Source organism: Mastigoproctus giganteus, chromosome 13 (assembly GCF_048544385.1).
Source record: "Mastigoproctus giganteus isolate SK-2022 chromosome 13, ASM4854438v1, whole genome shotgun sequence".
In the NCBI taxonomy this organism is placed as follows: Eukaryota; Metazoa; Arthropoda; class Arachnida; order Uropygi; family Thelyphonidae; genus Mastigoproctus; species Mastigoproctus giganteus.
Window position 1 is genome coordinate 60,666,164 of NC_143587.1, and position 21,795 is coordinate 60,687,958.

The 21,795-nt window shown below is 35.6% G+C and overlaps 1 protein-coding gene across 1 annotated transcript; it reads left to right on the forward strand.

The window, feature by feature from the left end:
* Positions 1-273: 273 nt before the first annotated feature.
* Positions 274-18,668, forward strand: LOC150076103 (ceramide-1-phosphate transfer protein). Its single transcript, XM_090387547.1, has 2 exons — positions 274-509; positions 18,009-18,668. The coding sequence occupies exons 1-2, from the start codon at positions 343-345 to the stop codon at positions 18,511-18,513; spliced, it is 672 nt and encodes a 223-aa protein (XP_090243673.1). The 5' UTR covers positions 274-342; the 3' UTR covers positions 18,514-18,668.
* Positions 18,669-21,795: the final 3,127 nt, after the last annotated feature.

Sequence of the window (21,795 nt, forward strand, 5' to 3'; positions counted from 1 at the left end):
ACACACCTCAAGACGGTTTATTTTTAAAACCTGAGTCAGCGATGGCAGCGCTACCACTTTCTGTTTCTTTTATTGTCTGAAAGCCAGCTCTGTTAGTTTTCCAGAGTTTAGTTTTCGTTTGTAATTGAGCACACCTAGTGTTGAAACGGTGAAATAATGATAGAAGACGATGTTGCACTCGTATCGTATCGTACTTGGTCGAACCATTATACTGTACCTTGGATTTCTTCTGAAAAAAAGAAAATATGTAATACTATTTTAACTTCATTAATAGTGATATCATTTTGCTTAATAATTTATTCCAACTTTATAGGAAATACTTGCGCAGGTGGTAACTGCAAAATGGCCAATAGCAACTTGGACGTCGTGTATCCCCAGCCTGCAACAGGGAACAACGCTAGAAAAATGATATTTAATATAAATATTGTATGTGAGAGTTTCCAGAAGAGTGCGAGTGTTGAAGGTTTAGATATTGAAGAATATCTTAAGGCCTATAAAGAATTATATCGGTAAGTTGAAAGTTTGTTTTGTTACATCTGTTAATGTGACTTATGGATGCAGTTTTATGAATGGCTTTACTAATTCGCGTTTGAAATATGGAGAGATGAATATCCCGTCACAGGCTTCAATTACTGTTTTTAGATACTGTATTTCACTATATTTCACAAATATGCCATTTTCAAACAAAAGTCAGAATAAAATTCCGTGTTATGAAAAATTGGAGGACGTTCTCGTTCCTCTTGTGATTTACTGGGCCGCAGGCCGGTGGCTGAGTAAGCGTAATCTGCTACTTTACGTCCCAGAATAACATTGAATGAAACATTTGCTCAAAATGTATTGGAGTGTTTATTGATTAAAAAAAAAAATGCCCTTATGCATTCTGCAGGTAAAATGTAATCCATAACAGGTGTTCAGAATAGGTACTAGTTTTTCTAGCAGAGAATGAATATAATCACGTATTTTTACACCAAACTAAACCCAGAAATATTACCGGGACTTTATCATTAACCCTCTATAAACTGTAAATCTGGTAAACTGTGACGAAGTTTTGATGAAACTGGGAATGGCTTGAATTGTCATTTGCTCATTTTAATTATTTGATGAAATCCCCCATTTTCTCCTCTGGGATGGTAAACGTTCTCCCACTTTATCTAGGATGGTAAAGTAGGAGAAACATTTTATGATTTTAGAGCGTTTTTAAAGCTTTTTTTTTATCATTATTCTTTTTTCTTTATTCTTTATTCTTTTTTATCATTATTTTTTTTTTATCATTATCATTCTTTATCATTAACCCTCTATAAACTGTAAATCTGGTAAACTGTGACGAAGTTTTGATGAAACTGGGAATGGCTTGAATTGTCATTTGCTCATTTTAATTATTTGATGAAATCCCCCATTTTCTCCTCTGGGATGGTAAACGTTCTCCCACTTTATCTAGAATGGTAAAGTAGGAGAAACATTTTATGATTTTAGAGCGTTTTTAAAGTTTTTTTTTTTTTTTTACGTTGATGTGAAACATGTAATTTTGGAGAATTTCTGTAGATGTGCCAAGGTCATTCATACTGCAATTCCACCCCTTCTCATCAACAAACTGTTTAGCTAAAAACATACTGCTTACGTAAGCAGTCTATCACAGGTTTTGTGGGTAGAATGAGAGAGAGAGAGAGAAGAGCTCTTCCACCACCTGTAGAATTTCTCTCCACTGTAGAATGTGCATTGGTTGAAGTTTGAGAACACAAACGATACTTTTGGATTTTGGAATTGAATTTTTGCATATTGTAATTTTCAGAGAATACAGTGGAAGAAGGCTAAAAAAAAAAAAAAAAATGTAGAAGGTTAAATGAGGAAAAGTTAGTTTTGGAGTTGGATAGTGAATAGTTGACTAATTGAGGCATATATTTAGACTAGTTTGGAAGAGAATGGTAGAATTTACAGATGCCAGTTCAGAACAGTATCCATGGAAATATCTGCAGAAAAGGCATGCAGAGGAAATGGAACATCTGTGTGACAGAGAATGGGGAGAATTTTTATGAGATGATCCTGGTCATTATTTAATCCTATTCTCATCTTTTTTGAGACTTGACTGCCCTAGACTATCCTAGGGAAGTCATTCACTTGATTGCCCTAGGATAGTCTAGGGCAGTCAAGTGAATTGAATTGAATCTTGGAATTGAATTTTTGTATATTCTAATTTTCAGAAAATGCAGTGAAGGAAGGTGTTTCAAAAAAGCATATGTAGAAGGAAAATTAGGAAGATGAGAAGTTAGCTCTGTGAGTTTGGAATTGGACAGCAAATAGTTTGACTAGTTGTGGCCTTCTCCTGTAATGTGGTGCATGCCACTTAGAAATTGCACCAGATCAAGGAAAAATTAAAAAAAAACAAAAAAACATTTAATAATTTAATTATTACATATCCATACTTTAAGATTGTACTGATAAAGGGATCAATCACTCACTCCCCCAACTGATTTGCACTTGGTTCCACCTAATATTTTTGCTAACTATGTAAACAATTTTTATTTTAAGTGCTGAAATAATAAAAAAAAAATGGAAATTTGTAAACTGTTGTCACAAGAAGTTGTTGCTCCTACCTTCACTAAATTGAGGAACACTAAACCTAATATTATATGTTTCGTGTTCCTATCTGAACTATATGAAAACAATAAAGTGAAATTTAACACGTTAGCTGCCCTATTTGTGTGGGTTTTACCCTTTCTTCTTGTGGAAAATACTAAACTAGATAAAAGAACTTTGGCATAAGCAAAGAACATGTGAATCGAGTATACGAATTTTATAGTGCGACTGACATTATGCAAAATCCCTGTTGTGATGCAATCGATATGCTGATATCGCTCAGTTGTTCATTTCATTGCAGTTTGTTTTGATGCAGATTTGTGTTCTGTTAAATTAAAATATCTAAAAACCTAAAATTTTAGATATTTTAATTTCGATATACATTATCTTGTGTTTCTTAAGGATTAATTTGACAACTGCTTTCAGTTCTCATGTTGGCATACATTATTGATTGGGTTTTTGGGGGTGTTGATGGCTGTCGGCTTCCCCTGGCTTTTCTTGGTACATTATGTTGGGAATGAGAATTGAATACATGACAATCTTTTAACACATATCTATTTATACTGTATAATTTTAATGCAGTCTTTGTTATTGAGTTTATTTAATATTAAATACGGGACATTCATTCATATAATCACATAATACTTCAACTGTGAGGGTTGAGAGAATTCCGGTCCTACATAAAGGTATAAGGTTTTCTCTTATAGTTTTTAATAATAATTTTAATAGGACATATAGAGCTTGAATGCTCTTGCGGTCTTAATTAGTAACTTTTTTTAGAATGTATACTATAACTTGAGAAATTATTTAATACTTATATAATGTACAACAGTGTTTGAAAGCAGGGGTCAGTAAGTTTTTCCACTATATGAGTTACTTTAAAAATAAACAAGGTATGAATTGACACTGTTGCAATTTTTTTAAAGTCTATTGCAATTTTAGCAAAATATGCTAGTTGTAGAATTATTGTAATTTTTTTTATTATAAAAAATACATTAGGTGGGTACATAAATTTTAAATAAACTTAATCGGACAATTAATGAGATTTCTGGTATTGATGTTCTTCAGAAAATTATATTTTTATTTCTATGTACTCTGACTGTTTGCAGACTGCTGTTTTAAACTGTAGTGTTGATAAGGGCCTGAACTATGCAAGGAAGCAAGCTTACACATCTTCAACCAGAAAAAAAAAAAAAACCTATCCTACTTCATCTTTCCATCCCCTCTAATAATTTCCCTAATTCTTAAAAATTTATTCAGATTATTTGCATCTACAAATACCAGACAGAAATGTGTTCCAACAATCTGTACAAGTAAGTAATTATCACAGAAGTCCTTTTAGTTCTTTTTTTCCTTAATAAAGAACATTTGACAATATTTAGTTAGAAAGTAATCTAGAAAAACGTATATTTTACATGAACAGTTAGTTTTCAGACTGCTCTCTCTTCCCTCACCATAATATTATTTCAAAAGTATGTTTTGCCATTTTTACAATACCTATCTGTAAATAGAACATTTTTTTTCCTGTGCTGCCCTCCCCACAACTCTCCCAATAAACATAAAAATAAAAACTTGTTAGTCTAAATTTTAGACTTGGATATATTAAAAAAAAAAAAAAAAAAAACAAGCAAATGAAGACCTGCTTTTTATGATTTTGAAAAGATCAAATGTCATTAGAATATATTAAAGAAGTTTGAGTTGTCTTTATTCATTGCAGTCATATGTTAGATGCATAAACTATATTCTATAACTGTGAGATGTAAGCATTTTGTGTTCCAAATAAATGTGCAAATTATTTGCACTAATATGAAAATATTGCATTAATTGCTATAATTGAATTTTGTAGCATAGTTTAGTTTTAATATCTTGAATGAAATTTATATATAATCCTCTGCATCCCTATAGAAGTGGGGGGGGGGATATGCCCGATGGTACACTCACACCTGCCTATACATCATGGTTCACTTGCACCTGCCTGTGTTTTCAAACTTGGTTTTAAATTTTTGACTTCTTATAGTCATGGTCAAATACAACTCTTGTCCTTTGAAGTTTTAAACTTGCATTTTTTAATAATACCTGTTATGTTGAATAATAGAATAAATTTTTAGAATAATTTTTCTCCTCCATGAATACAAATAACTCAATAAGGCATAGTATGTTGGAAGTCATTTTCATTATTTATTTTAATCTACCCAACGCCCATAACTTTTACTTTTCAAAATTTTCATGTATACTCTATTACCAAATTTTCCAATTTGTGTGTTGATACTTAGCATTATGCTTGTAGTTAAGAGAAAATCAAAGTGGTTGAAAGTTAGTCACTAGTTTCTTTCACTATGTATACTTTTCATTGATGCAATTTGTGTTACCAACTGCTGTGAATAAGCTTATTCTTAGGCCAACAGTGTGTTGATGAAAAGAGGTGGTGTGAGTGCAGTGTAAGCTAGTGAATGATCACACATAAGTTGATGTTCTCCTGACCATAGCAGTAACAACCAGACTGTCTTAGGGTGAACTACAGATATTTCTAAATTTAAAATTTTAATTTGCTTTTTCTTCAGAACTAACTGCTGATTGTTATTTCTTCTTGCACTACAGAGTGTATCAGAAGTCCTGTTACCACATTAATACAAATATTTTTGTATTTTATGTTTAATTTTATATATAATTTTAGCCTCTGCTTTGATTCTGAATTGTTTTGGGAATATTTGATGTGTTATTTTTCTGGCATTACAATGAAATGCTCACACTGACGTTATCGACAACTTGACTAAGAAAAATTTAAATAACTTTCTTATTAAACAATCCACCAGACCTTTATTAGTGGCCTTTTATTTTATATTCCCAAACTATTTACTTATAGGATAAGAGGATTTTTGATTCGTTCTCCTTATTGAAGAGAAGTTATTATCTTGTTAAATTCATATTGCATGCTTGTTTGGGTTCCAGACTTCATGTAACTGAAGTGCATATTGTCGAAGTGTTTAAAATTTTGGTTTAAAAGAATGTTAAAAATTGACTTGTAAGGAATTTAGAAAATTTGATGCTGAATTATTATAGAAAAATTTTAAAAAATGTCTAGTGAAAAAAATAAAATTAGGAATAAATTACTACACGTTTGAATAACTTTTTTATTAATTAACAAACTGTCTTTATATAATTAGTTCTAAAATTTAGTTGAGTTGTTTAAAAATAATAATAAAATGATTGAAACAACATGCTTATTTTGACCTCTCTTGTTTCTAATAATGCCACCTGCATGGCTGCTTTGATTTGAAAATCTGGTTATCTCTCCCCCTTCCCCACGCCTTCCAGATATACGTGGGTAGCCATGAAATATAATTCAACCAACATATTGTCAAATGCAGTGGTGCAGTAGTACATATGTTTGAGTTGATTGTGGTTTTAGCCTATGTGAATACTAAATGTGGTGGTGTTCTTGTACTCTGTATCTTGCAAAACTCCTCTGACCCTATGTGGATGTACTGGCACAACCAGAAAATTTATTAGATGGCCTGGTGCAGTAGTGTACACAACTTAATGGACTGTGGTTTGAGCCCACGTCTGCTAAATATGGTAATTGTTGTTTTCTTGTCAATATGATTAGTTGTAAACCCCCCCCCCCCCCCCGACTTTTTTGTTCATGTCAGGGTATAAGCAGAACTTTTTTAAGCAGTCATCTATCTTTATACTGTGACCCCTTTAATAGAATACAGGTAACCCTAGTATAACAAGGTAGTTAGTAGTAGTGGCATGTGATGCAAGAAAGCAAGTGTATGAGCTTATGCAGCATCAGCCAAAAAAAAAAAAAAAAAAAAAAATCACACCATTCCCTCCAAATGCCTGTCCAGTTCCTCCTTAAATTTATTTAACCTGTCAACTTCCACAACGACAAATGGAAGTTTGTTCCAGCAATTAACCACCCGCTGGCTAAAGGCAAATTTCCGCACATCTATTCTACATTTCTCTTTTCTTAATTTGAATTTATGCCCCCTTAGGTTCGTAATCTGAACAAGTGGAAGGATCCCATCAGAATTCAGCGTGCTCAACCCATTCAAGGCCTTATACACCTCAATCAGATCACCGCGCAGGTGCCTAGTCTCCAGCCACTGCAATTTGCAGAATTTAAGCCTCTCTTGGTAAGAGGATCCCTTCATTCCCCTCACCAATCTTGTTGCCCTTCTCTGTACACGCTCAAGTAAATCTACATCCTTCCTAAAATGAGGCCTCCAGACCTGTACGCAGTACTCAAGGCGTGGCCTGACCATTGCCTTAAACAGAGGGACAATCACCTCCTTCTCCCTGCTAGCAAAATTCCTATATATCATTGACAAAACCCCATGACCTGCCCTGGCAGCCTATCTGCATTGCTCAGAAAACTTCATATCTGACTGCACAATTACTCCCAGATCTTTGTCATTTTCTACCACCTTAAGTGTAGTACCACAGAGTTGGTACGTTTCTCTGGGGTTACTTCTACCCATATTAGTATTAGTAACGGCCATATGGTGCAAGAAAGCCCATGGCTTATGCTGCACCAGCCAAAAAAAAAAAAAAAAAAAAAAATCCGAACAAAACAATGATAAAAACAAAAATTAAATAAATAAACAAATAAATAATAATAATTAATAAATAAATAAATAATAATAATTAATAAATAAATAATTAATAAATAAATAATAAAATGAAATAAATAAAAAGGAAATTAATCCTATCATCCTATGCGCTTCCCTTACCCGAAAGTACTATCCACATGACCTTTGAATTTCCCCAAACTGTCGGCCTCTACCACCCATGAAGTTAACTTATTCCAATAATTTATAACTCGCTGGCTAAAATAAAACTTCCTGCAGTCCAATCTAAACATTTCCCCCCGTAACTTGAATTTATGTCCCCTAGTTCTAGCATCATTTATAATCTTGAAAATTTCGTCCTCATTCATTTTACTGATGCCTCTCAGAGCCTTAAACACCTCAATCAAATCTCCTCTAAGGTGTCTAGTTTCCAAACTCTGCAACCCACATATTCGAAGTCTTTCTTCATAAGGACGCCCTTTTGCCGATCTCACCAGGCGAGTTACCCTTCTTTGCACCCTTTATGCAGTACTATATATGCAGTACTTTGCATTTGTCAAGGTTAAGCTTCAGTTGCCACTTCTTAGCCCATCTGCCCAAATTATCTAGATCCTGTTGCAGTAGCACACTGCCATTACTGTCATTAACAACCCTGCCAACCTTTTGTATCATCTGCAAACTTCGACATTAAGCCTGATATACCTTCATCAATATCATTGATAAATATACAAAACAACAGTGGACCTAACACCGAACCCTGTGGGACTCCACTAATAACATTAGTCCACGAAGAGCAGCACCCATTGATTACCACCCTCTGTCTTCTCCCACTTAACCATCCTTTTATGCATTGTAGCAGCTTAACCCTTAATACCATTCTGCTCCAATTTGTACAATAGTCTTCCATGTGCAACAGTGTCAAAAGCTTTGCTGAAATCCAAATATATGATATCAAAATTATTTTTTGCATCCAGTTCCTTTGTAACCACATCATAATATCCTATCAAATTTGTCAGACAAGACTTTCCCTTAACAAACCCATGCTGTGTCTGAATTATTGCTGCAGTCTTGTCTAGATGATCCTGCAATGCATCTTTAACCAGTGACTCCATTAATTTACCTGGAACAGAAGTTAAACTAACTGGTCTGTAATTACTCGTGTCACCCTTCGATCCCCCTTTGTGAATTGGGGATACATTTGCACATCTCCAGTCCGTGGGAACCTCCCCTGAGTCCAAGGATGCTCTCATAATTATGGCTAAGGGTTTGCTTAGTTGCTTTGCCGCCTCCTTTAATATAACTGGATAGATGCCATCCACCCCAGGTGCTTTTCTTATGTTTAACTTCAACAATTTCTCCTCCACTTTGCTTTCAGTTATTACAAAATCATTAAGTATCCTGCTACAATTTGATAACCTTCTGCCATTTTCAAACCTTAATAATTCCTCATGTGTGAATGTAGATGCAAAATACTCATTCAGTTTGTTTGCTATCTGAGCAGGATCATCAACAGTCGAACCATCGATGTCAAGTGGACCAATCAGATTCATCCCCTTCCTTTAAGAGTTTATATAAGTAAAGAAATCCTTGCTGTTTTTCTTAGCATCTTTTGCCAAGGATTTCTCGTAATCTGCCTTCGCCTGCCTAACCTCCTTTGTGACCTGATTACAGACTAGCTTATATCTGCCATAGGCTTCTGAGTCGCTTGATAATTTATATGCATCCCGTGCAATTTTCTTCTCTGTTACGAGTCTCATTAGTTCATTAGATAACCATTTAGGCCTAAACCTTGAACAATATTTCTTAATAAATATGAAACTTTTAGTAGCATCCACGATTAATTCCTTGAATGCTTCCCACTTAGAATTTACTGTTGGTGACATCGTCAGTTGGTCCCACTGTACAGAATTTAAAAGGGGTTACGTTCTAAAAGATAAAAAAAAATACACCATTTTTTTATAACTATCGGAAACTTAATTTTTATTAAAAATAGTAATAACTGAAAATGCCTTACAAACTGTGATACATACGAGAGGGTATGAAAAAGTTCGTACCTTGACCTAGATAAAACATCAGTAGGAAGATGCTGTTTTTAATATAAGTTGTCTACATATTCAATAACTAACATGTGAAATTTCATTCCCGTAGGTGATCATACACCAGAGGTGGAGCCTGGAATCTGAGGAAGGGTGCTATGGTTGACAAAGTGGAGTATCGAGCAGTGATCAAGTTCCTGCATTTGCAGGGCAAGAAAGCTCAGGAAATTGACAAAGAAATGAAAGCTGTGTTTGGGTAGAATTGTCCATCCTATGACACTGTAAAAAAGTGGAAACTGGAGTTCCAGTGTGGTCATACCAGTGTCTTTGAGCCAGGAGAAGGAAGGCCATCAACATCCACAGACAGTGAGATGGTTGTAAAGGTTGAGCAGCTGGTGCTGAGTGACAGATGTGTGACATTTCATTGCAAATGCAGTGGGAATTAGTTGTCTGCCCACAGCATTTTACATAACCATCTGCACATGTCTAAGTGTGCTGCCCACTCCTGCAGCTGCAAGCGGGCAGCACATGCTGCCCAATTGCAGCTGCAGGAGTGGGCACAAATGCACATGCTCAAAATATCGCCTGAAAAAACAAACTTACTTCTAAAAGGCAGTTTGGACATAAGCAGATGTCCACAAATCAAAATTAACACAACCACTATAAAAATGGTAAAAGAACTAAAATATCTTGGAGTGCTCTTTGATTCAAAACTAACTTTTTACCCCATTTGATCTACTTGGTGAAGAAAGTGAGAAATTATGCAGGTATGATTGCCAGGATCAGTCGAGCAGACTGGGGGCTCAAAAGAAAGACCCTGGCAGTCATATACCGTGCAATGTTCCTACCTGTTATCACCTATGGAGCCGGTGCATGGTTCATCCGCTCGGCCATAGTAAGAAATAGGAATAAATTAGAATCAATACAAAGGACAATACTACTCACTATTACCAGAGCATGTCGCGCAGTAAGCACACTTCTACTACAGTTGCTGGCCGGAACTTTCCCACTTTACCTGGAAGTAGCCAAAAGCGGCTTATATTATAGATTTAAAAAGGCATACCCACAGAATTTCTGGGGATAGCCCTTGACACAACTAACACCTTCAATGATGAAAGAAAAAGAATAACCACAAAGCTCCATGAGCTATGGCAAACAAAGTGGGAGCAAGAAACCAGAGGTCTGGTTGCCAAACGGTTTCTGCCACGGGTGTCAATGGTTAGCCCAGAGCCACCTAAGTGGTATGCCCCTGGACTTTTTACAACATTTATATTGACAAGTCACGGCTCCCTAAAGGGGAAACTAACGTGCTTAGGCCTGACTGATGACCCAAACTGCACCTGTGGTGAAAGTGAAAACTGGGCACACATTCTATATGCGCCTCCGTAGCCAGGTGGGAAGGAGCAGCAGTGCGCAGCACACGCTTCTTGATTAGACCGGGGTTCGAGCCCGTCACCACCAAATACGGACGATGCGGAAAGGTCAAGGGAATGACCACCGCATATTCCTGGAGCAATATGGCCTTAGTTGCTAATGCTCCTAAAAACCAAATAACAATAACAACAATAACATTCTATATGAATAATGTATGACATCCCCAGAACAGAGCTAATAGCACAGATTGGTCCCCTTCCCAGGGGAGAAGAACATCTGTTCATCATAGAAGAGCAAAATTATAAAGCTTTTTATATCTTTCACACAGAAAGTATTTGAAATGCGCAGAGCAATCCAAAGAATGGCAATTCAGTCCCCAGCAATTAGACAATAATCAATAGTGAAATTGCCTGAGTTTCCCACCACGCCCAGATGATGACTTAAAAACTGTTAGGACAGCAGTATTCTGCACCCTGACAGAAACCTGGTATAACAAACCCCAGGACTACCCTACCATGTGTAGGAACCTAGGGCCCACACCAAATAAGTAACCATGCAGGGGAGGGAGATGTACAGGCAGCCAGGGAAGCAGATTACTGAAAAATATCAGTAAGCTATCAGCAAGGGTATCCAATGTAGAATGAATGAAAATTAAAGATAGAATGAATAGGCTGGGCACTGAGTGAACTAGGAATTATGGTAAAAGGGAATAAATGGCAGTTTTGGTGAAAGAAAGAGTGACCTAGCATGAGGGAAAGAGACAGTGAATGGGAATGAGTGGAAGAGCAAATGTAATTGGCCGAAAGAATACACAGTTAAAAATAATTTACATTACTTTACATATACTGTATTAACAAACATTTACTAACCACATAAACACTATCACTGCATTCTCCTCTGGCCTGCTATTTGGTTTTTTTTTTTTAGGAGCATTAGCAACTAAGGCCATATTGCTCTGTGAATATGCAGTGGTCATTCCCTGACCTTTCCGCATCCTCCATATTTGGTGGTGACGGGCTTGAACCCCGGTCTAATCAAGAAGCGTGTGATACACACTACTGCTCCTTCCCACCTGGCTACGGAGACGCCCCTCTGGCCTGCAAAAAAAAAAAAAAAAAAAATATATATATATATATATATATGCAAGTAGAGTGAGAATGCAGATTATGAAAGAAATAAATCTCTCCCACCCCCTCGCCTGGTGGGTTCCCCACTTCCAGCTAACATATCCCACCCCTGGGGCAGGATGGGCAGCTTGACCTTCATACTGGATTCGACACTGCTTGGACATGACACTTACGAAGACATTCTGCAGCTTTGCTGCCAACACTTCATTGGCGATCCAAACTGGGTACTCTAACCTGGTTCCATTTAAAACCCCATCCCCAGGCAGCGGGAGGAGACAGATCTCTGTCTCCTCCCTGCCTACCCCCATACTTCGCCTGGTGGGGCTCATCTCCACTGACCTCTTTGGGGATGCCTACTCTATCATCCCTATTCTTCTATCTGTTTCCCCAAGTCTTCAGTCTCCTCCTCTCACTAAATCGACCAAGGTACACCCTTAACAATGCTGCCAAATTCTAATCAACGTCTAAATTCCACCGGTTTCGTCAAAATCTCTAAGACAACAAACACTATTAGCTTTTATCTACCGTATAGCCTCACATCTAAATTTAATAACATCAAAATTTTGCCCAACCTATTAGGCCTCCTTTAACGCATCTCTTTAGCGTTCAACCCCAACCAGCGATTTCCAAACAGCAATCTCATTAAGCACTAATGTCAAATGCGTAAATTTTTATTTTTTATTTTTATTTTTTTTTAAGGTCCTAGCCACTGAAATCTCAGGAAACTAGGTGGCAGGACCTGCCAGAGCAATTTGTTGTGATACTGGATACACTCGGCTGGATAACCTCCACATGGCAGGGTATGGGCAACGTCAGGCCCCACTAGGGTCTTGGCGGCCAATAAGCCGGTCAGACAATGGGTACAACATATCACACTGCACAGACACGGCCCACACACACTTTCAAGTCTCTGGCTTGACAGTGTACTGTCCTCGATACAGCGAAACACACACAGAGTTGGGAGAAATCCCAGGTGCCGTTTGACACGAACATACCTTATACCTTATGCACATGTCTAAGGTCTCTGTATTGATGGGTTCCAAGATTGCTGCCGTCTTTGCAGAAGCAATGTCGAATGCAGTGTTCTTGCCAGCTGTTGGATTTGTGTAATGCGGATGTTGAGAATCTCTTTGATCAGTCGGTGATGAATGCTGGGTGTACAATGAAGAAACTATTGCGTGGACGCCACTTTGATTTGTCTCAGGAAGTCATCAATGAAGTGGAATCGTAGTTTCAGACAAAAAATGCAGACTTCTATGATCAAGGCATTAAACAACTGATCCATAGGTGGGAGAAATGTGTTAATATACATGGAGAGTACATAGAAAAGGATTAAAGCTCCTGTGAAGTTTCACCTTTCTAGCACTATTATTTCTAGGTACGGGTACCCAGAAACCCCCTCATATATGTCAGATGATGTACGTTCGTTTAAATTTCTTCCTCTTCATTGCTGCTAACCACAATCAAACGAGAACATTTTCTCTGTTGCAGAATATCTTCACCTTCTGAACTTTCTTCTGTGGCATCTGGATTTCTTGTATCTTCTGCTCTCTCTAAAAAATCAGTAATTTGAGTTATTTGCTTTTGCCCGATAGATCTTTGTAAATTTCATGGTATGGATCTAAGCATTTTTGAAGCTCCCTTTTGAAATTTGCGCTCCTTTCAGTCGAAGCATCTGCATCCAAAAAATAAGATTCTATTTGCTCGACTAAATTTAAGCCTTCCCATATGCATTTTAGCGTAAAATTTGGAACTTCAGAATTTTCATCTGTACTATCATTCTCAGAATTGATTTGGTTTACCTCTGATGCCATTTCCACCAAATCCACTTTTCCAACCTCATTTTCTACCAGTAATTCTTGAATGTCTTCAGTAAGACGTATCCCTAACCAGGTGGGAAGGAGCAGCAGTGTGTAGCACACGCTTCTTGATTAGACCGGGGTTCAAACCAGTCACCACCAAATATGGAGGATGCGGAAAGGTCAGGAAATGACCACCACATATCCCTGGAGCAATATGGCCTTAGTTGCTAATGCTCCTAAAAACCGAATAACAACATGTCTTCAGTAGTCATATCATCAAAACCTTTCCCTCCTACCAACTTAGCAAGTTGTACTTTCACGCCGATTCTGTTTTTTGCTGGTTCGACCATATTTCCTGACTGAACTCACTCTGCACATACGTTTTTCAAACACTCAGTTAATGTTGACAGTTGGTTTTACTTTGAGTGATAAAATTATGATTCCAATACAGTCCACAATTGAAAAATATTTTCATGCCTCCATCACTTCAATAGGAATCATTTTTTTCCGAAATCCATTGTAACGATTTTCTAATATAATGAGTTTTAAAGGTAAATTAAAGAAATTGTATTAGGTGGTAGGAATATATTACTTCAACATTTGGATGACTTAAATCTTTTGGATGGCCTGGCACATTATCCAATAGTAATAAAACTTTGAAATCTAGATTTTTTTCCACAAATTCAATAGCACAGAGGACCTAACATGGGGATTTCCCTCTATATATATATATATATATATATATATATTTTTTTTTTTTTTTTTTGCATAACAACTAGCGAGCCAAAAGCAGGGATTCAGAAAAAAGAATGGAAATGTATAAAAATTCCATCCAACATAATAGCAGGGTTTCCCCCACACAAAAGTTCAGAAATACTGTTATGTAAGGTTTGTTGTAATTTTCTAGCCATGTTAGAGTGAAACCGTGTTGTGTGAAGATTGCTGCAATTTATCAATTGTGTTAGAGCGAAACCACGTAGAAGTACTGTTATACGGGGGTTGCCTGTATTAACACATTAATTTCCATAATGTTAATAAAAATATTCCTAGAGGCCTTCATTGTATTTTTTGAAATATAATATCTGTTAGACACCATCTAGATTCATTTTACATTAAAAAGTGCACTGTGATGCTACAGTAGAGTCATGCTGTTCAGATAGTAAAATGAATTGACTTCAGTGTTGTGTCAAGCAGCCTAATGCTGAAGAAAAAGATACATGTTGTGTCTCAAGGCAGTTAATGTGCACTGTCACTTGTTGCTACCATTTGTTTCTGCTGAAGTTTTATTATTATTAATTTTTTTTATGCCTTCAACTAAAAAAGACAACACAAAAACTGCACAGAGAGAGAGATGTGAATATCATTGGAGGTAAAAGTTATGTTGACCATTATAATCAAATAATCCCTGGCTGAAGACAAATTTCTGCACATCTATCCTGCAGCCATCCATGTCCAGTTTAAATTTATGCCTCAGGAGGGGAGTGCCATCCAAGAAAGAGTAAGGAGAGTTAGGAGAAAGATCAGCATTTAGTTTACTCAACTCATTTAAGGTCTTAAACTTTAATCAGGTGTCCACCTAGATGCCTGATTTTCAAGTAGAACTTGGCTTTCTTGGTGAGAGAAACATTGGGTCCCCGACTCATCTTTTAGCTATTCTCTGCATTCGTTCCAACAAATCTGTATACTTCCTAAAATGCTTTCAAACTGTATGCAGTGCCCAAGATGTGACCTAATTATTGCCTCTTACAACAGGCTAATCATCTCTTTGTCCCTGCTGCCGTGTAATTTCGTTCTCCACAACTTTGAGTTAGTATACCCAACTGTTATTGTGGGATTATTGCTACCCAAATGCAGGACCCTATTTTTATCAATGTTAAACCTCAACTGCTACTTCTTTCAGCCAATCTGCCTAATTTATAAATTTTCTTTTTACATTCCAGAATGACCACATAAAATCAGAGAATCTCACAAGATAGAGAGAATGCAAGAACGTTATAATGTATTTAATAATCACACAGGCTTGCATAATCGTCAAAATGTGTGCACTTTTGTACCCTTGTTCTTGACCACTTGGCTACAGAGGCCTATTAAAAATTATTTTGAAAATGAATACAGTCATTAATTATATTTAGCAGTCATGTGTGCTTGTACCACAGTCCACCCAAATGCATGTGCATTACTACACTCTAGCACTTAACTACTCAGCTACCTTTGGCTTTAATCTAGATCTTGTTGGAGTAACATACCCTGATTACTGTCATTAATTACCTTGTCCCTTTTTGTATCGTCAGCAAACATAGACATATTTGATATGATTAAAGATTAAACTACATCGGTATCATTAAAAAATAAAAATTGTTAATGTATGCAGTGTGTTACATTTCAGGTACGTTAATTTTTATTTCTTAAATAAAAATGTTATATGAAGGTTGACAAGGTGGTTAATGATAGAAATTAAGATAAAATTATGCAACAAGACCTGGAAATATTAGCTAGATGGGTTTAGAAGTGGTAAGGTACTGCATGCCCATATGCAGTACCTTACAAAGGTAAGGTACTGCATGTGGGCAGCAGTAATCTGATTAACATATCAATTAGATAGGGGCTAATTATACAGTCTAACATGAAGTTTTCTGATCAGTAGACCTGCTGCTGGACAGCATATGGAGTTCTGTCAATGGTATACCAGGAATTTTGTCAGCAAGGACATGGAAGTGATTATTCCATTGTACGAGGCAATGGTTAGGCCGCATCTTGAGTACTCCATGCAGTGTTGGAGGCTTTATTTTAGGAAGTATGTGGGTCTGTTGGAACTGGTGCAGAGAAGAGTAATGAGATTAGTGAGGGAACAAAACAGTGCTCTTACCAGAAAAGGCTTCAGTTCTGAAAATTGTAGCTTCTGGAGACTGCAAGAAGATCTGATTGAGGCTTTTAAGGCATTAAATGAATCGAGTCCTTACTCCTTGAACAACACACACATAAGGGAACATAAATTTAAAAAGTATGGTTGTAGGATAGATGTGTAAAAAATTTGTTTTCAACCAGAGTGATTGTTCTAACAATCAAACTTCCGCTGGGTGTTGGTAAGTTGTGTAGTTTGAATCAATTTAAGGAAGAATTAGACAAATTATTAAACTTTCTTCATATGTATTTCCTGAAAATTGCGATCCATAGAATTTTAATTCAAATATCAACAAGTATTTTCTTTCATCTTCTCAACCTTGAACCCGTGCATGATACTACTAAATACTGTAGGTTCTGATACCTCTTGTGCATGGCTATTTTCATGAAAAAAAAAAATAGATAAGGTAAGTAGTATGTGTGTGTGTGTTTTTTTTTTTGTTTTTTTTTTTGTGTCTGATGTATAAACTTGTTTCCTTGGATCATTTGTCACCACTAATTCTGTTATCTCACTTTTATTATAGTGATTATCAGTAAATGAAATGTCAATCAAAAAACCCATCTGCTTCAACATTCATGGCGCCTCCGTAGCCAGGTGGGAAGGAGCAGCAGTGCGTAGCACACGCTTCTTGATTAGACCGGGGTTCGAGCCCGTCACCACCAAATACGGAGGATGCGGAAAGGTCAGGGTTGACCACCGCATATCCCGGAGCAATATGGCCTTAGTTGCTAATGCTCCTAAAAACTAAATAACAAATAACAATTCAACATTCATTATTCATCTGCATTGAAATGTCATTACAGAAATTCTGGCATTTCTTTTTCTTATCATTTCTAATGGCTTGTAGCATTTGCAATTTGTGTGGTTTTAGGCTTCCCTGTATTCTCAATTCTTCACACAGTGGTCTTGGATACTTTTAGTTGATAATTAACTTGATATACAGTATATTGATTTTATAGGACTTCAAGTGAAAGCTGTTTTCACATTTTTCAGTTTCATAATTTATGTGGTCTTTCTTTTTTTTTTTTTTTTTTTTTTTTGACATATAGCCAAGAACAATATATAAGAGGCAGTTTTCCATATTGCTTGCAAAAACATGGTTGAACTTGGTTGCAGAGCTTAATTGTTCAAAGAGAAAAATGCATTGTGCTTATTCTACTTCACTGAAAGTTTAACGCAGATTATGTCTTACTAATTTAAAATGGTCCAAGTTTTTTTTTATGAAAACCCCAAACACGAAAGGTATCAAACCCTATAGTACATAGTACCGTGCATGGGTTGAAGGAGAAGTATGGGGGGAGGGGGATGCCAGAAACTTTGCTCTAGAGACTAAACATGAGTTTCACCACTTCAAGCCTCCAATAAGCAAAGTGGTGGTATTTCACCGGTTGATGAAAGTCATCTACCACCTGAAAAACAAGTTATAGGTTTATAAAACTGTAGAGCCATTTTTGAATTATTCTGTATTAAATGGTTAGTAAATAGGTTTCTCCAGCACAGAAATGCATAAGTGATTGAATTAGGTAATTTTTTTTTTGTTAAAGACAGTTTGCACCCTATTTCTGTAAGTGAATGTTATGTTATATTTTTACATGAAAGATTTTTATTTTTGTTTTCAGGTTATTTGCATCATTAGGATCAGTGTTTAGCTTTGTGGCTTCAGATATTGTTGAAAAAATTAGCATATTAGACAGTTATCATTCATCTGACAAAAGCCATTACTCCACTATTCATTCAATGATTTTGTATGAGAGAGATAGTGGATTATTAACTCAGGGCGATCATCCATCAGGATCTAGAGTATTGTTAAGACTACACCGTGCACTGGAATTTATAACAGTTTTCATGCGGAAGTTGAGTCAAGCTAGTGCTGACACAAAGACCTCATCAGTGGCTCGAGAGAGTTATCAAAATACATTGGCTAAATTTCATCCTTGGATAATTCAGAAAGGTGCTCTACTAGCCATGTATACACTTCCTTCTATCAAGCAATTTATTGAAAATGTTGTGGGACCAGTTCCTCATAATGCATCATCATATATGGTAAATTTAGCAGATTCCTCTGAGGCAGTGTACAATTTAACACAACAGTTATATGCAGAGTATGATCTTTTAGAACTATAACATATTGTTAACCATTTAAAGATACTATTTCAATACGTTATTCATTTATTTATGTATATACGAACACTTTGATTAACATTAATCTTCAAGTTGCGAACTTCTACCTGTGCATAATGTGCAATTTAGTTATAGTCAAGTCCAACAAAAGATGAAGTATATCAGACTTGTGAAGCCATCTTCACCATTTGCTTAAATAATATAGACAGATAAATGTAATCAGTGTTTCTTTTCCTTGATGAAGAATCATATTCCTTTTCTGTATTTTAAGTACAGTTAAAAATTATTGCAAGTTATTTAATTATTGTTCAACATTAAATTTAAGTTTCAGAAGTTTTAAATACATTGATTTTATGTAAAAAGTTATTTGATTTTGTAAAATGCTATATTCAGATTTCAAAAATTTGCATATAGCAGTTAAAGAATTTTTAAAACACAACATAATTAACTACAAGCACAATTTCTTTTCTTATTACTGTCAGCTTTGCCTTTAGTTCATTTTGCTTGTTATTTAACAATATACGTTATAGACTGGAGTAATACAGTTATTCTTTGTTTTGAGAAAACCAGGTAATATATTTTATGTCCTGTTGCTTCCACAAGTTATATTTAGATTAATTTATTTGGCTTGGTGGGTTGTTAATTTCTTTAATATGATTGCCCACAGCATGATACTGTATCTACAAAGCAGTAAGCAAAATGCACTTTCCATAGAGATTGCACCATCATATTTCTTAAGAAATTTAACTGCACAACATGTAGTGATGCATCCACGAGATAGTCCAAAAGAATCGCAAAATGGTTATAGGTTAATGCATCAAGTACAAAGGGACATGACATAAATACAAGTACTTTATTATGTACCAGGTGGGTCCTCTTTAAGATTCAGAAGGTCAGTATGACAACTGTAGTTTTCTCAACAGAAAATAATTTGGTGCATATCCTGTGGGATATTTTGCATAGCTCACTGCCCCCTTAAACTATGCTCCACAGTATGTTATCACGGGAGGAGAGATCAGGATTTCTAGGAGTTCAATCATTTGATATTCCCAAATGTGCTGATTCTCTCCTTATATACTTATCTCCAAACATATCATGTAGGAGATCCCTGATACTTATGGCATAGTGGGAAGGGAGTTCCATCTTGTTGGAAGCAATTACTAGAGGATTCAAGCTTTGGAGCCCTGGAACAAACTAATTCTTCAAGATGGTAAGGTATGAATACTGAACAGCAGAACCATCAAAAAAAAAAAGAAAAAATAGGGACCTATCAAATGTTTACTGGACATTATGGCCTAGATCATGGCATGAAGATTTTGCCATAACTTTTTCTAACAATGTTGGTTACTTTCACTCCAGAAATACATTCACTGTTACAATTGCACATTCATCTCAGAGGAAAATCTTCTGCATTGTGGGAAATGTCATTAAAATCTCAAGTAATTTTGCACATATGCACTTCTTTCACATGTCATCATCAGGTAGCTCATTAACAAATACAGTCATAAAGGATTTCATTTGAAGATCATACATCATGCATTAGCATTGTGGTTTTTGGAATACTGAGTTCAGATGAACATTTTTGTAGTGACTTCTTAAGGGATCTGAGCACTGATATTGCTGCTGCTATATTGTTGCTGCTGTATCAATGTTTGTCCAGTTTTTTTTATTTATTTATTCAGAATTGATCTAGTCTTGAACAGCTTATGTTCTCAACACAATATTGTTATTTGTGGAGAGGGGCTTCTTTGTTAAATCATGCAAAAAAGTCCTGTTGCATATTTTTAATGGTTTTCCCAGTCTGATGGACATTTGTGAGTCCATATACTCAACTTTTCATTCTTCCACAGTATAGGAGCTTATGTTAGCTGTCTAAAACAAAGAATTTATTACTGTCCACATTTCCCATTAACAGTAGCTAGACGTACTACTGGAAAAAAAAATGTGGTAACAAGACTTTCATACCACCCTGTTATAGGTATTTTTTATTTACTGTACATTTGTTAAGTTTATTTACTGTTCATAACACAATCTAAAGCTATATTTAGTATGATTTGTTCACCATCTTTTTTTTTATTTTGTATGTATTTAATATAATTACAATTGTTTTGAAAACAAAACTTGGAGTGAGGGAATCAAACTCGTCTGTTTAAATCATTGATTTTGGGAATTGTCAAGTGATAATTTCTTTGTTTTCTTAAGCTTTCACTAAATATGCAACTTTCATAACAAAAAACTCTGCTATCAAGTCTGGTTATTGAGTTTATAGTAAAGAATTTTCTTTTTTTATTAATTCCAGTCAGCAAGAATTTTCATTATATTTATGAATTGTATCATAAGAATCTTTTCAGGAGTAGAATATATATTTTAAAATGATAAACTATTATTTATCATTGTGTTTTCAATTTTTAAACTTAGTGATTTGTAAATAGTGCTCATTATTATATAATTTATAATAAAGAGGATGACCAATCTTCATAGTAGAAGTTTTATTTTTATACGGAAATATGTTTCTTGTAAACATTTTTATGCTTAATTGTTAATCCTGAGTAATTTCAAGTATTTGTAAAGTTTAATAAAGTTGTCAGATTCCTGTAACTCAAGATGTTTTATTTAGCTGAATACTTGCTATTGAAAGGAATAATAAAACAAACACACCTCTCCCATTTTACAAGTAAATTGATCTTGTTCCAACAAGATGAGCAAAGTAACATGTATTAGTACAGTTAGTCCCCGAGTTACATAAATTTTTTTGGTAAAATCGTAAAGATACTTTCTGTATAATTTTTAAGAGTGAAGTCGAATGAAAGAACAATAAGTATAAATTTTTATTTTCGTTCCCATACAAATTATGTTGGATAATAACCCACGGTGTAACTAGAATCTGGGTAAATAAATTTAATTTTCAGCTTTAAAAATTCTGAAGAAATATTCGACAACGTGTTTGAGACAGGTGAACTATGCTGAAGCACTTCAGAGAAACCCCCCACAACATTGAGCAACCCAAGAAGCAGTTCAAATTAAAGGAAATGGCAGAAGCATTTTGTAAAATTCAGGAAGGTCTCTCTGTGTTTGATGGAATGGACGAAAACACCGAACGTTTCTTGGAAAAGTTCAAGATTGCTTATCGTGAAATTTATGAAGAGAAAAAAAAAAGCATAAGAAACAGCTGAAGATCGAAGAGTTCATATGATGTACTACCTCCCTAACCTCTGCTCAGCCTACAACACCATGTGATTAATGTTTCAGGTTCATCTTAAGTTACCTTCAGTTCATTACACCCGA